We start from the raw sequence: 16,926 nt of genomic DNA, 5'->3' as shown, positions 1-16,926 counted from the left end.
AAGTCACCAGGGAAGGGGTTAAACACGAAGGCAAAGTTGCTCCAGCCTCAAACACTTATTGCAGGCATGGTTGCCCTGGATTACGCTGCTAACCAAGAGATCCCACGTGCTGCAGTTTTGAGACAGTATCTGTCCTACCATCTGAATGAGTTTTGATTAATCGCTTACTTAACAATATTGTTCATTGTTTTCTCTATATTTCATTAATTTCACTACCACGTTGGAAATTCCATTAAACATTAGGAATAGAATAAACCTTGACTGCTTATCAGAACTCAACAAATAGCTTGTTCTTTTATCATAGAATAGCTAGAACCAATTCCGTCAGGGCAAGAAGAATGAAAAAGTGAAAGCAAATGAAGAAACACTCCCCCTCCCACTTCATTAATTCACTCAATTTTCTTAGCTGCATTTGTTTGCCTTGGCTGCACTAGGAAAAAAACTTTATACTGAAGTAAACCAGGGCTGGCGAAACCAGATTTAACCAATTACCTAACTAAATACACATATTTCACAGCAGAGTGTTTACACCCCTTTTAAATTGCAAGGAAGAAATAAACTTACTGAAAACAAAAAATGCTGGAAATCACAGGTCAGGCAGCATCCATGAGGTGAAAATGTGTTGCTGGAAAAGCGCAGGTCAGGCAGCATCCAGGGAACAGGAGAATCGACGTTTCAGGCATAAGCCCTTCTTCAGGATGCTTCCCTGGATGCTGCCTGACCTGCTGCGCTTTTCCAGCAACACATTTTCAGCTCTGATCTCCAGCATCTGCAGACCTCACTTTCTCCTCAAAGCATCCATGAGGAGAGAGCAAACCAACATTTCGAGCTGAATTGATTCTTATTCAGAGCTAGCTTAAATCTAGTTTACTTGCACAATGTGTTCTAGTTACTGTTAATCATAGATGATATTAGATTGAAAGAACATTAAAGCAAAAAAAAAAGAACACTAACTCCTGACTCTCAAGCATGGACTCAGGTTCCTCAGCTGCAGTCATGTAGTAACAATATGAGTAGATTCTATGTGTATTGAAGCACAATTCCTATTCTTTACAGGCAAAGAATGTGTACACACACTGCACATGCTTAAAAGCAACAAAATAGGTATCAACCATTCTGGCTGCAAGGCTTGGTCCTTAAGTATATACAAGACTGAGGTAGATTTTTAATTACTAAGGGAATCAACGGTTATACAAAAAAGGGAATTGAAGATTGTCAGATCAAGCATGATCACATTGAATGATGGTGATGGGCCCGAATAGTTGGCCTCTGCTATGTCTTATGCTCTGACTCATTTTTCAGGACAATGGCTTGACCAGAGTTAACATGCCTTGCTGAAATTTTAAACAAAGCTAGGTAGTTTATTTTTCCATTCATAGGACATAGATGTTGCTGGCGAAGGAAGTACTTATTCCCATCCCAAATTGCCCAGATGGAAGCGAATGAGTGCAATGAAAAGTTTGTAATGTCGCCTCCAAGCGCCACCTTCAGTACAGGGGACAAAAGTACAGATAGTTTAAGTGGTGTTGCAAAATTGAAATTGTTTAAAAAAGGACTAGCATGGGAATACAGAGTTTAAATAGTCCAGAATGAGAATAAAAAGTGTCTTTAAAGTACTCAAGTTACAGACCTTTTTTCACTGAGTTAGTACGTGCTGGGTTTCCTTCCCTGACAGGCATTAATGAACCAGATGGGTTTTGAACTCAGACCACTGCACCATCCCCTCCTCTAATGTCAGCTGCCTATCCTCAATATCTGGTACATTCTCCATGGCAAAACCTCTGATCAATCAGCTTGCTCGCATCCCAATCAACATTCTCCTCTCAGTAAAAAAGTTGCTTTTTTAGTTTAAGGCAATAGTTCCAACCCAAGTTTCTTAGACAAGCTGTACACAAAATTCTATTGCCTCAATGCTCAAGTCATGGCCACTCTTCCCAAGACTATCCTTTACGAGGAGGTTATGAACCAATCTTGGATCATTAGACATCGCTTAGGTCTGAAACTTGTTGGTTCGACAATTTCTGAGGAACTCTGCTGAAATGTATTCTGCATGCATTAATATGTGCAAACTTTATAAACACTTTTTATCGACAAATATCTAAAGCTGTTGATCTATGGTTCTGAAAAACTGCCCATTGTAATTATAATAGAATCCCTACAGTGCAGATAGAGGTCATTTGGCCCATTAAATCTGCACCACCCCTATGAAAAGTATGCCACCCTACCCAGTATAATTCTGCAACACATTAATCATGGCTAATCCCAGCCTGCTCATCCCTGGACATTACCTGGCAATTTAGCATGGCCAATCCACCTAACCTGCACACCTTTTGACTGGCGGAGGAAACTGGAGCACCCAGCAGAAAACCATGCAGACGCAGTGAGACCCAAGGCTGGAACTGAACTGAGACATTGTGAGGCAGCAGAGTTAATTAATGTACTGCCCCAAACCTGCCTCTCGATAACCTTGAAATCCTCTAAAGGAAACTGTGAACTTATTGAACAGTAGCACTTGACCATTTTGATTAAAACATTTTCTATAATGTGTTAAAATCTAATCCCCATCAGCAAATTAACCTCCTTTGTCATGTGTAGTGAACACTAAGTCAGTGACAGGCTCCAAGATAATATAAACTACAAGAAAGTGAGGACTGCAGATGCTGGAGATCAGAGTCAAGAGTGTGGTACTTTCTGATGAAGGCCCGAAACAGCAATTCTCCTGCTCCTTGGATGTTGCCTAACCTGTGAGCTTTTCCAGCCCCACACTCTCGTTCTAAGATAGTATTGGCAAGCTGGTGGAACCAAGATGCAAAAACAGGTGAGACCTGTGGGTACATGTTTACAAAGTGTAGAAGATGGCAAAAGCTTGTTCAAAATCAAGAAGGGCGTCAATAGAATAGAATAGATAAACTTTTCCCATTGGCAGGTGGGCCCAAAGCCAGAGGACACAGTTAAAATGATGGGTTAAAGCACCAAAATTACATGAAGCAAAACATTTTACCCAGCTAGTACTCTGAACTGGAATGCACACAGTCTGAAATAGTGGCAAAGGGAAATACAATTGTGACATCCAAAGAGGAATGAACAAAGTACTTGAAAAACATATATCGGGCTATGAAGAAACAGCAGGGGGAGTCACACGAGTTGGATAACTTTTGCAAAATGCTAGTTGAAAGGCCTCCTTGTGATTTGTAATCATTCTATAGTTCTATAAATAAGACTTAACATAAATATAAACTTTAACTACAATTCAACAAATATTTCGGACTCCAAGGGCTTTTGACAATTTCTAGTGACATCCACACGAACCAATTGGCAATTTTAGCAAGCTTAGTTATTTTTAAACAAATTACAATCGGTCCAGAGTTTCTTTGAAACACATTGTTCCTGCTGTTCATTTTTACCTCTACAACTATGGGTTGAGGTCATTTTTTTTAGTCTGTTTGTAAACAATATACCTCAGTAAATTAATGGCTAAACTTCACTTAAAGCTGGTGCATAAGTGGGATATGGCCCAATGACGAACTAATAAACTTTTGACAGTTTATTAAACCTTTATCTAAATCCTGCAAAACTTTTTATAAAATGATTCTTTAACATTGAGAATAAGGCAATGTATCTTTTGTCCCCCTAATTAGTATTATTCCATGGACAATGTTGCTGATTATTTTAAAATGTTGGGCAGTATCACAGCTGTTAAAACGTGAGCAGTACTTTTCAGGCATTTTGTTGGCTGTGAATTGGTCCGAAGCTGCCTCAGAGAGGTGGAAACTCTAAATAAACAGATTTTCTCAGCATAATAGTAACAAGTCAAAAACCAATACAGGGAAAACCTTAAGGAATAGCTGCATTGTGAGAATGCTCTCAATACCTGTATGGTGGAGGCATGTAGTATTTCCTGTTTATTGAAAAGATAAGAAACACATTTACTCTTGCCTCATTCTAAAAAACTAAAACAGAACATTAAGATTCTGCGATGTCTGAATTTATAGAGATATACAGCATGGAAGCAGACCATTCGGTTCATGCTGACCACATATCATAGAGCTATTAAAGAATCCCTATAGCCTGGAAATAGGTCATTTGGCTCAACAAGTCCACACCAACTCTCCGAAGAGTAACCCACCCAGACCTATTCCCCTCCCTTATTACTCTACATTTTCCCTGACCAATGCACCTAGCCTACACATCCCAGAACACTATGGGCAATTTAGCATGGCTAATTCACCTTACCTTGCACATCTTTGGACTGTGGGAGAAAACTGGAGCACCCGGAGGAAACCTCACGCAGGCACGGGAAGAATGTGCAAACTCCACATCGACAGTTGCTCGAAGCTGGAATTGAACCCGGGTCCCTGGTGCTGTGAGGCAGTCGTGGTATTCACTGAGCCACCAATATCCTAAATTAATCTCGCCCCATTTGCCAGCATCTGGCACATATCCAATTATACCCTTCCTATTCATGTACCATCCAGATGCCTTTTAATGTTGTAATCACACCAACCTCCACCACTTCCTCTGGCAGCTCATTGCATACACGCACCACCCTGTGCGCGAACAAATTGCTCCTTGGACCTCTTTTTAATCTTTTCCCTCTCACCTTACACCCATATCCTCTAGTTCTAGTAAAAGATTGTCAATTTACCCTATTTATGCCCCTCATGAATTTATAAACATCTTTATGGCCACCCCTCAGCCTCCAATGCTCCAGGAAAAATAGTCCCAGTCTATTCAGCCACTCCCTATAGGTGAAACCCTCCATCCCTGGCAGCATCCCCATAAACCTTTTCTGAACCCTTTCAAGTTGCACAACATCCTTCCTATCGCAGAGAGATCAGAATTGCATGCAGTATCCCAATAATGGCTTAACCGATGTCCTGCACAGCTGCAACATGACCCGAGAGAAAGCGAGGACTGCAGATTCTGGAGAGTCAGAGTCAAAAAGCGTGCCACTGGAAAAACACAGGTCACCCAAGCAGCAGGACAGTCGACATTTCAGGTATAAGCCCTTAAACAGGGCAGGATGTCACCACTTACTGGTAAGGTCCTGGGGAGTGTTGCTGAACAAAGAGACTATGGAATGCAAATTCATAGTTCCTTTAGAGTCTCAGGTAGATAGGATAGTGAAGACCAAATTTGGTACGCTTGCTTTTATTGGTCAGTGCATTGAGTATGTGATTCCTGATGAAAGGCTCATGCCCGAAATGTCAACTCTCCTGCTCTTCGGAAGCTGCCTGACCTGCTGTGCTTTTCCAATGCCATACTTTTTGACAGAAACATGTCCTTCCAACTCCTGTACTCAATGCACTGACCAATAACGACAAGCATACCAAACATCATCTTCAGTATCCTGTCTACCTGTGACTCCATTTTCAAGGAACTATGAACTTGCATTCCAAGGTCTCTTTGTTCAGGAGCTTACCATTAAGTGTATATGCCCTTCCCTGATTCACCTTTCCAAATTGCAGCACCTCACATTTGTCAGAATTAAACTCCAACTGCCACTCCTTGGCCCACTGACCCATCTGATCAAGATCCTGTTGTACTCTGAGGTAACCTTCTTCACTGTCCACTACACCTCCTATTTTGGTCCTCTGCAAACTTACTAACCATAGCTCCTACAATCACAATCAAATCATTTGGATAAATTATGTAAACCATTGGACCAAGCACCAATCCTTTACGTTAAGCTAATAGTCTTGGAAGTCATATTTCTGTTCAATTTCAAATAGAATGATAAATTTTAACAGATTATCTTAATTTCACACTCTCTCTCTCATTCAAAGATTTCAGAAACTAAAATGTTCACAAATCATATCAAATTTTATAATTAACATTACCCAGCAACAGTCTCTTAGCTCAGATTCCAGACAATCTAATTTGACAGCCATCAAGAAACGCTATTCATTTGTGTATGATTACTGTTGAAGCTATTGTGCGAGTTAAGTTTCAATCTTGGCTTGATAGAAAATTCTGACCAAGGCTCAAGTTCCACATCAGGGATAGGGTGCACAATCTAGTTTGACTATTCAGTGCAGTGCTGATACAATGCTTAATCTTGGCATATGCTCTCTTAGCTGAAAAATTCACCTGCATCTATAACTACCCTCTCTGATGGACTTAACGGAAAAAAAAACTTGTTTCAAAATTAGAGAAAGTGAAGCCTTTTATCGCAATTCAGGAAGCAATCTGAGTCGACATAGTATATGACTGAAGTAAAAAGTGTGGCGCTGGAAAAGCACAGCGTCCAAGGAGCAGGACAGTCAACATATCAGGTATCAGTCCATCCTCAGGAATGTTTGGGTGGGGTGGGGTGGGGTCAGGAGAAAAGACACAGAGATAAATAGAAGGGTTGGGGTGGGAAGGCGAGAGATAGATGCAGATGGGGGGTGATTGTGATAGGTCAGTGAGGAGAGTGGAGTGGATAGGTGTGAAGGAGGATGAACAGGTAGGACAGGTCAAGAGGGTGCTGTTGAGTTAGGAGGGTTGAATCTGGGATGAGATGGCTCCCATTTCAGGGACCGCAATTTCTCCTCTCGCATGAACAACAACAATGCCCTCCAGCACATCTCCTGCACTTCCTGCACCTCTGCCCTTGAACCCCGCCCCCATTGGTCCTCAGCTTCCACCCCACTAATATCCAGATACAGTGCATTATCTTCTGCCGTTTCCACCACTTCCAATCAAACCCCACCACCAGAGTCATTTCCTTCCTGACCCCTAGCTGCGCAGAGACTATTCCCCAGTGACTTCCTCGTTAGGTCCATGCCCCACTAATCTACCCTCAACATCTGGCATCTTTCCCTGCTGCTGCAAAACCTGTGCCCACATCTCTCCCCTCAATTCCCTCCAAGGCTCCAAATGATCTTTTCACATTTGGCAAATATATTCCTACACATCCACCCACCTTCATCTACTGTGTCCGTTGCTCTCAACGTGTTTGCTTGTACACTGGGGAGATGGAACGACAACTAGCGGACTGTTTCAGGGAACATATGTGAAACACACACACCAAACAACTCCATTGCCTTGTGGCCGAACACTTGAACTTCCCTTTCCACTCCACCAAGGATACACAAGACCTTGGCCTCCTCCATTGCCAAATCCAAGTCACCCGATGACTTCTGCCGTGGGACTTTTCAACTACACAGCATCAACATCGATTTCACTAGTTTCCAAGCCTCCCCTCCCCTCCAAACAACCCCAACTCATCCCAGATCAAACTGTCAAACTTGGCACCGCCCTCTTGCCCTGTCCATCTTTCTTCTCACCTATCCTGTCCACCCTCCCCATCGACCTATCATACCAACCCTCACCTGCATCCACCCATTGCCTCCCCAGCTACTTTCCCCACAGTCCACCTCCACCTTATCTCTCAGCCCCCTTCCTTGTCCTATATTCCTGATAAAGAGGTTATGCACGAAACATAGACTCTCCTGCTCCTCGGATGCTGCCTGACCTGTTGTGCTTTTCCAGTGGCAGATGTTTCGACTCCGACTCTCCAGCATCTGCAGTCCTCACTTTCTCTCATATTATATTTATGAACTAATTTTAATTCATTGTTTATTTTGCTGCTTTGGTTCAATATTTTTAAAGTTGATACCATGCTACTCTGAAAGAATTCTTCCATTCACCATTTCTATTTGATACACAAGAATTTTAGATGATGGTTTGCCTGTTGTTACCACAAACAACACTGTCATTGCGAACTGGAACCAAACATCTCATTTGATACATGGTCAGCAAACCAAATTATTGCTAAGAATTCTTTGAAACAGTAAAAGAGAAACAGACAGACATGGATTTTTATCCCATCTTATATGATTTCAGGATATCTGAATGCTTTAGAACCAATTAGGTATTCTTGAACTGTAATCTCCATTGAAATGTCAATTTGTGGACAGCTTAATCTCACAATCAACGTTGTTATAATACATAGTATGCTTTTTCAAGGTGCTGGTTGAGGGATGAAATTTGAACAGAAGATTCTGGCATTTGTTAAGAGTTGATAGAGTAGTTCCAGGGAATCCTTTACAACCAGCGGAAAGAGTTTTTGAAAAACAGCAACTCTGACAGAGGAGCACTCACATGATGGGACTGATCTATTAGCTTGGACTTAGTGCTCGGGTTGAACTTGAAACCACAATATTCTGATGCTGAGTTTCCAACTGGTTTTAAGCTTCAGGCTGGGATTCTCTCCTGCTACGCTTTTATAGCAACATTCTTCATTGCATCAGGATTCATTAGACGCCAGCTAGTTCAGTTGTAGCTATCACTGATAACAGGGACAGCAACATATTCGCTGCATTGCATATGCAAATAGCCAGACTTGTCAAACTTATAGCATGTTCTAAAAACTTCATAAGCAGTGAAACATAACCAAGAATGGTTCCCTCTAGATTTCTAAAACTATAAAACAAAGGTTCCAAATTGGATGCATTAATTCTGCCGCTCCCAAGTAAGTAATAGAATTGGGCTCTGGCAAGATTTTATAATGATGTTCAAGTTATTTTTCATATATGAGCCTAGAAAGAGTTTTGCCAAATCGTTCCATTGCAAAGATGATTTCGAAGTCAACTTCACTCCTGATGTGACTTCCATCCATGGCTCTAACAACAAGGGACTGCATTGATAGTAATCAAGCTAACAATCCTAGATCAAGATAAGTTATTTATTTCCAAGTTTCACCATGAACATCCAAACATATGTACAGAAATAAAATCATCCATAACCTAAGGATTCCATGCTTCAGCATAGAAATGCATCAAGAAACAAACTTACAATTTGGAAATAACTGCAACCCAACACATTTAAGAACAACATTTGGCAATTTTAGCAATAATTTGCAAACTCACCAAGTATTCTGAAGAATTATTTCTAGAACAGTGAATTTATTCTTTTTTTAAAATCGTGTATCTAACCCAGTCATTAAGAGCTTTGTAAATGGAAGGCTAAATCAGTACTCCAAGACAAAGTACTTGCTTAACTCGGGAAATTTGGTGAGTGAGAAATTTTAAGTATTGATGTCTTTACAGAGTCTTTTCAAGTTTGCATTTAGCATTGAACTTTGCCTGAGCATTAAATTACAATTACTCTCAGTCTTAATCAAATGATAAAAGAAAAATTGGGAGAGTAATCAGGATGTGTTGAGTGAGGAAACAGGTAAAAGGAGGGAAGTGGTGCTGTTCTGGTCTTTTACAGAACAGGAATTGATCAGGAAAGGGACAATGTGATCGGAGAGCTGAACATCGGTTAATGAATTTTGAGGCTTCTGTTTCACTATCTCAGGCAAAACCAGTAACTTTTGTTAACAGTAGCAGAAATCGGAATCAAAATTATTCACAAAAAAATGAAATAAACTTCCATGATTTAAAAGAAATTTTAATGTAAAATGAGAGTGACTCGAAATCAAACAAAACTAACTTTTAATACTTATTAACTTTTAATACTTCCGCCAAAATCCAAAGTTAATACTAGTTAAGTATGAACTAACAAGCAAGTTGCAGTCCATTATAAGCTATAAATTACTCATTAAATGGCAAACACAAGCGGATGCTCCTAAATTGGTTGAGCAGTGTATTCAGCATATAAGCAAACTCTAAGTAGGCACTTGCGGTACAAAGGCAGTACCGCTGTCGCTGAGTATGGGTTCAAGTCTCACCTGCTCCAGAGGTGTGCAACAATATTTCTTAACATGTTACAGAGTCATAGAGATGTACAGCATGGAAACAGACCCTTCGGTCCAACTTGCTCATGCCAACCAGAAATCCCAACTCAATCTAGTTCAATTTGCCAGCACCTAACCCATACCCCTCCAAACCTTCCTATTCATATACCCATCCAAATGCCTTTTAAATGTTGCAATTGTACTAGCCTCCACCACTTCCTCTGGCAGCTCATTCCATACACGTACCACCCTCTGCGTGAGAAAGTTGCCCCTTAGGTCTCTTTTATATCTTTCCTCTCTCACCCTAAATTTATGCCCTCTAGTTCTGGACTGCCCCATCCCAGGGAAAAGACTTTGTCTATTTATCCTATCCATGCCTCTCATGATTTTATAAACCTCTACAAGGTCACCTCTCAGCCTCCAATGCTGCAGGGAAAACAGCCACAGCCTATTCAAAATCTCCCCCAGCTCAAGTCCTCCAACCCTGGCAACATCCTTGTAAAATCTTTTCTGAACCCTTGCAAGATTCACAACATCTTTCCCATAGGAAGGAGAATTGCATGCAATATTCCAACAGTTGCCTAGCCAACGTCTTGTACAGTCATAACATGATGTCCCAACTCCTGCATGCGATACTCTGACCAGTAAAGGAAAGCATACCAAACGCCTTCTTCATTATCCTATCTACCTGTGACTTCACTTTCAAGGAGCTATGAACCTGCACTCCTGATTTCTTTGTTCAACAACACTCCCTAGGACCTTACTGTTAAGTGCATAAGTCCTGCTAAGATTTGCTTTCCCAAAATGCAGCACCTCACAATTATCTAAATTAAACTCCATCTGCCACTTCTCAGCCCATTGGCCCATCTGATTGAGATCCCGTTGTAATCTGAGGTAACCTTTGGGAGGCTGGTTAGCAAGGTGAGCATGGAATACAGAGAGAACAAGCCATTCGGATACAGAACTGGTTTGAAAGTAGAAGACAGAGACTGGTGATGGAGGGTTGTTTTCAGACTGGAGGCCTGTGACCAGTGGCGTGCCACAAGGATCGGTGCTGGGTCCACTATTTTTGATCATTTATATAAATGATTTGGATGTGAGCATATGAGGTTTAGTTGGTAAACTTGCAGATTACACCAAAATTGGAGGTGTAATGGACAAAGGAGGAGGTTACTTCAGATTATAACGGGATCTTGATCAGATGGGCCTAGGGGCTGAGAAGTGGCAGATGGGAGTTTAATTTAGATAAATGTGAGGTGCTGCATTTTGGGAAAGCAAATCTTAGCAGGACTTCTACACTTAATGGTAAGGGCCTATAGGAGTGTTGCTGAACAAAAACCTTGGAGTGCAGGTTCATAGCTCCTTGAAAGTGGAGTCGCAGGTTGATAGGATAGTGAAGACGACATTTGGTATGCTTTCCTTTATTGGTTAGAGTATTGATGTTATTGAGAAAATATCTATAGGGCAAACTCAGTAACAAAATCCTTCAAAACTCTGCTTCCCTTGAAAAGCCACTCCTCTTCTAGAACTTAGTTCAATCCTGAGTCAACAGCAGTGCACAACTAAGCCTAGTTTCATGGGCAAGGTCTTCAAAAGCGGAAGACACCTGCAAAATCTATTCGTGATCTCAACTGCACAAGCCATCAAACCCAAAAGCAGAAACTCTGTCTTTGCTTAATCTCAGCTGTTGGAGCTAGCCTCTGTAATCTATAGCTTGCATTTTTAGCATCAAGTTCTATTACTGAACATGAATGGCTCTGTGTTTCTTTAAATAGCCTCAACCAATTTTACTCTACACAGCAGCTTTGGTTTCTGATCTCAGTTTCAGTTTTTGTTTCCATAGGAACAGGGAGAGTAGGTTTTCTTAATCTTCCTTTCCAGTTTGATTATGTCTGAAGAATAAAGGTTTGGGGGTATTAAGTTAATTAATGTTGAGAAGAAATTCTCCTCTGCTTTTTATTCTTCCCCAAGAGTGATCGTTGCTGGCTATACCCAGCATTTATTACCCAATCTTAGATGTCATTGAAACGGTGATGAATGCTTTCATGAAACACTGCAGCTCATGCAATAGTTCACTCATGATACTGCTTAAAGTCCCAAAATTTTGATCCTCCAATAATAAAAGAATGGTGATATAGTTCCATTCTGAAGATGCATGACTTGGAGGGGAACCTGTAGGTCAGTGGTTCCATACGTCTGCTGCCTTGCCCTCTTTGGTGGTAGTGGTTATTCCTTTGGAAAGTGATGTCAGAGGTTAGCTGTAAAGAGTCCATACGGTGGATGGCATAATGCTGCTGAGAGTGGTGGAGGCAGCAGATCGGGTACCAATAATGCAGAATGTTTTTTCCTGGATAGTTTTAAGCTTCTTGAGTAATGGAGGAGCTGTACCCAGCCAGGCACTTAGAGGGTATCCCAACACACCTGATGTTTTCCTTGTAGATGGTAGTCAAACATTGAGAGTCAATGGAGGTGAGATGATGCCAGAGAAGGGAGCCGTGGCTGGCTGCTCCAAGCCCACAGTTCAGCATTTAAGGGGGACTGTCCAGTTGGACTTGATGTCTTTATTTTTTTTCCCTATTTTCTATGCTCTGGTTTATTTTTGTGTTTTAAGATGACACCATAGAGTGGGAATTATATACACTGTATTTTGAATCCAAACGTATGTGACAATAAATAAATCAAGTCAATCAAGTTACTTGCTACACAATTCAGTCTATCGAGTCCACACCAACCCTGTGAGTCCACATCTACCCTGTCCCTGTTGCCCTGCATTTCCCATGACTAATCCACCTAGCCTGCACATCCGAGGACACAATGGGCAATTTAGCATCGCCAAATCATATCTTTGGACTGGGGGCAGGACCTGGTGGAAACAAACGCAGGCGCAAGGAGAATGTGCAAACTCCACACAGTCGCCCAAGGTTGGAATTGAACCCGGGTCCCTGGTACTGTGGGGCAGACTTCATGCCCATCAATGGTCAAATTTAAAATCTTAATTATAGTTCACAAATCCTTCCACTACCGACCCAGCTTTTACTTTGCCATGTTCTCCAGCTTGGCATGCCTACCGACCTCTAACCCATACATTTCATCCTGTCCTCGCAGATCACTATGGGGAGTTTTCTGTATGAAAAGGTATTACATAAAAGTAGTAATATACATTATAAAATTCTGTTGAAGGAGGCCAAGTCAGTGCATGTAATCAGCTACCATCAGTGAGTGAAAAACTCAAATTAAAATCTTCAAGAAGCCCCATCCATCTCTGTAATAAACTGGAAAAGGTTGAATTGATAACAGAGTTTATAAGAAAAAATGTTGCAGGATTTTCATACAGATAATGTGAGGAAAACATGAAATGAGAAACAAAAGCTAGTCAACTTAATGACATAGAGAAAATAAAGCTATTTAACAAAAACCATTTGGAATATTTTTCACCATAATTCCGTTTCCTCAAATTACACCACAAAATGGAAACTGAACATTTACACAGAGCAGTGAAGGCCAGAGAACAGGCTTCAGAAGTTTCTGGTCACGATTTGAAAGACATAGAAGTGTTTTGAGATACCATTCTTATCTAATATTTAAAAAAGGTCAATACCATATGCCTTTGAGTGAAGCATCAGCAAAATATTGAAATTTACTTACTCTTACTTTAACATTTATCACTCTTTAAAACTATTCCTGGCAAGAGCTGTGGTACTGTTCAGAAAGTTACAAACTGTTGTGTAATTTAACCACTATCTTACTGCTTATGAATCGGTACATATACAAAGGCCATATGCTAAAGCAAAATAAGAGCAAATCCCCAGTCTAACTAGCATCCACATCCACAATTTTAACAGTTATTCAAGAGCAATCTAGAAGGTTACTGCTTTTCTCTTTCTAATTCAAGTACAAGGTCATTGTAATAGTCATTAGTGCGAACTAACTTGCTCCATGACACAAAAAACTACTGATGAAAGCAAGTAAGTCCTTAGAATGGTGTAAACCATTAAATTACAGCACTCATCTGCCACTGAACTTTCAAAATGTTCACTTTAAAAGAAGTCAACACTTGAAATAGTCAGTCCTATTGGAAAAGTTTAAATTAAATAACCCATAACTTTGCCGAGTAAACAGATTACAGAGTGAGTAAACTGCAAGGCAAGTAATTACGTCATGGAGCTGGAGGGCATTTCCAACTATGCAAAACACCATAAAAAGGTAGAGTAAAAATAATTACCAGCACAAAAATATTAATAGGAAACAGTTTTTTGATCACAATTTCTATGTACCCTGTATTTGACTCCAGAGGCATTTCTCAAATTTGCTTTCTCTTTATTCAAACCTTCTTCCCATTCGCCACATTGACAACCTTAAAAGAAATGGAACACATACCTCATGTACAGCACTCCATTCTGGTCAACTTGCCGCTGCCATCCTATTGGAACTTGGACTGCTGGCCCCCCGCCATCCTTTTCACCATCATTCTCATTTCCTCCATTCATTTTTATGTTTCTGCTTGTGACACCTCAAAGATATCAATAGTCAGATGATATCTCTGGATTTCATGTCATCATGGCCTCTGAAACATGACCATATGGTACAGTGTTTGTCCACTGTACAAAGTATTCAGGGAGATGTTCCAGGTCAATGAGGAATCATCTCTTCAAAAGCCACCATTTTATATAAAGTCACTGCTTCATAATAATCCACATTCATTTAGTGTTGTGGGATGAATCAGAGCGTTTTCAGCTGGAGAGTAAAGCTACATGGAGAGAGCCGGCTGCCTTCTAATCAGAATGCACATGATTTACAAATGCCTTTATTAGGTTCTGAGCTTTAAGAGGATAATATATGTTCTGACATACAGCAGTTTAATTCAACTTTACTGATTCCCGCAGACTAGTCTTGACTTTTTAGGGTCAGGGTAATCTCTCTACAACTGAAGCCACAGTAGAACACATCCTTCTCTTTAACGTATATTTCCCAGCACGTCGAAATACAGATGGTTCTCACATTTGGCAAAGCAGCCTCCTGACGTTGCTTCTCACTGCATCCATAGCTTTTATACCAGCCTTTATATAACGCCCTGTAAATAGACAAGAATTTAGTTTAGTTAACCGACTATCAATACTTTATGCAAAATTAACAATTAGTTTATCATCAAGAAAATGATTATAGAGGTGTGCTGTAAGATATTTGCATATACTGCACAGTGCACTGATACCTGGTCATGGATTCTGAGGAACACTGCACTGTCTGAATATATTATCTAAAATACAAACTTTAGCCATTTGAAAATCATTTGAGCCATCATGAGCAGGTTTGCTTATGAATTAAGTAAACATGAAAAGGAGAGAGATTTCTTCATTTCACAAATACATATGTATAAATAACTTGAATCAGTGTTTAATCTTTAAATTCCATTTTCATATTCTAAGCCCCATTACTCCATATACAATAGCACCAGAAGCCAGTATAGACTTGGCTTGGCATGTTTTGATTGCTTTAATTGCAAGAACTTCAAGCCATTCAGAGCTGTGTTTCATACTTAATCCTTTATATTTCGATAACACATTATATCATCAGCTAAGGCAAAGTAAATCTTAGCAGGACTTATACACTTAATGGTAAGGTCCTAGGGAGTGTTGCTGAACAAAGGGACCTTGGAGTGCAGGTTCAAAGCTCCTTGAAAGTGGAGTCGCAGGTAGATAGGATAGTGAAGGCAGCATTTGGTATGCTTTCCTTTATTGGTCAGAGTAATGAGTTGGGAGGTCATGTTTAGATTAGATTAGATTACTTCGATTAGATTACTTACAGTGTGGAAACAGGCCCTTCGGCCCAACAAGTCCACACCGACCCTCCGAAAAACAACCCACCCAGACCCATTCCCCTACATTTACCCCTTCACTTAACACTACGGGCAATGTAGCATGGCCAATTCACCTAACCTGCACATTTTTGGACTGTGGGAGGAAACCGGAGCACCCGGAGGAAACCCACACAGACACAGGGAGAATGTGTAAACTCCATACAGACAGTTGCCTGAGGCAGGAATTGAACCCATGTCTCTGGCGCTGTGAGGCAGCAGTGCTAACCATTGTGTCACCGTACAGGACATTGGTTAGGCCACTGTTGGAATATTGCATACAATTCTGGTCTCCATCCTATTGGAAAGATGTTGTGAAACTTGAAAGGGTTCAGAAAAGATTTACAAGGATGTTGCCCGGGTTGGTGGATTTGAGCTATCGGGACAGGCTGAACAGGCTGGGGCTGTTTTCCTTGGAGCGTCAGAGGCTGAGGGGTGACCTTATAGAGGTTTACAAAATCATGAGGGACATGGATAGAATAAACATAAAAATTCTTTTCCCTGGGGTGGGGGAGTGCAGAACTAGAGGGCATAGGTTTAGGGTGAGAGGGGAAAGATATAAAAGAGACCGAAGGGGCAACATTTTCCACACAGAGGCTGGTACGTGTATAGAATGAGCTGTCAGAGGAAGTACAGGAGGCTGGTACAATTGCAACATTTAAAGAGGCATTTGGATGAGTATATGAATAGGAAGGGTTTGGAGGGATATGGGCCGGGTGCTGGCAAGTGGGACTAGATTGCGTTGGGATATCTGGTCGACATGGACGGGTTGAACCGAAGGGTCTGTTTCCATGCTGTACATCTCTATGACTCTATGACAATTTCACTGATTGATCAAAGCAATCTCACAACGTTTTATTTCCAAACCTCAGAACATCTTATAAAACTGTGCAGTTGAGACAGAGGTTCTCATGAAAAAGGTCATCACGTATAAATGGCTGTATTTGTAAAAAGACATATGAGAAATGTCAGGAAGTACAGGATGGAATGATATGGAGGAACTGAAGAAAATCAGTAGGAAAAGGAAATAGTGTCAGGGAAATTTATGCATTAAAGGCAGATAAATCTCCAGGGTCTGATAATCTACATACCAGAGAACTGAAGGAAGTGGTCCTGGAAATAGTGGATGAGCTAGTGGTCAGCGTCCAGGATTCTATAGATTCCATACCATTTCCTAGAAATTGTAATGTAGCTAATGTTACCTCTTGATTGTTAAAGGAAGGCAGAGAGAAAACAAGGCATTAAAAAACCAGTCAGCCTGATGTCGGCAATTTGGAAAATGCTAGAGTCCATTGTAAAAGCTGAGCATCTGGAAAACGCGAGGATGATCAGTCACAGTTAGCAGGGATTTATGAAATGGAAATCACGCCTGACAAATTATTTGAGGATGCAACTTATGGAATTGGTG

At 40.8% G+C, this 16,926-nt stretch overlaps 1 protein-coding gene across 5 annotated transcripts in view; it reads right to left on the bottom strand.

The window, feature by feature from the left end:
* Window positions 1–16,926, bottom strand: part of mbd5 (methyl-CpG binding domain protein 5) — a 249,617-nt gene that overhangs the window by 95,281 nt on the left and 137,410 nt on the right. For all 5 annotated transcript variants that reach the window (XR_015757722.1, XM_087989241.1, XM_043694122.2 and 2 more), the window contains exon 5: window positions 14,045–14,738. Coding sequence is in view for 4 of the 5 variants with exons in the window: in XM_087989241.1 (XP_087845367.1) it covers window positions 14,045–14,154 (110 nt within the window). In the remaining variant the exon portion in view is untranslated. The remainder of the gene's footprint in view (window positions 1–14,044; window positions 14,739–16,926) is intronic.

Source organism: Chiloscyllium plagiosum, unplaced genomic scaffold (assembly GCF_037043375.1).
Source record: "Chiloscyllium plagiosum isolate Xiang-an unplaced genomic scaffold, Cpla_swu_hap1 HiC_scaffold_7, whole genome shotgun sequence".
In the NCBI taxonomy this organism is placed as follows: domain Eukaryota; kingdom Metazoa; phylum Chordata; class Chondrichthyes; order Orectolobiformes; family Hemiscylliidae; genus Chiloscyllium; species Chiloscyllium plagiosum.
Note: the sequence above shows the minus strand (reverse complement) of the source record. Positions and strands in the feature narration are given on the sequence as shown.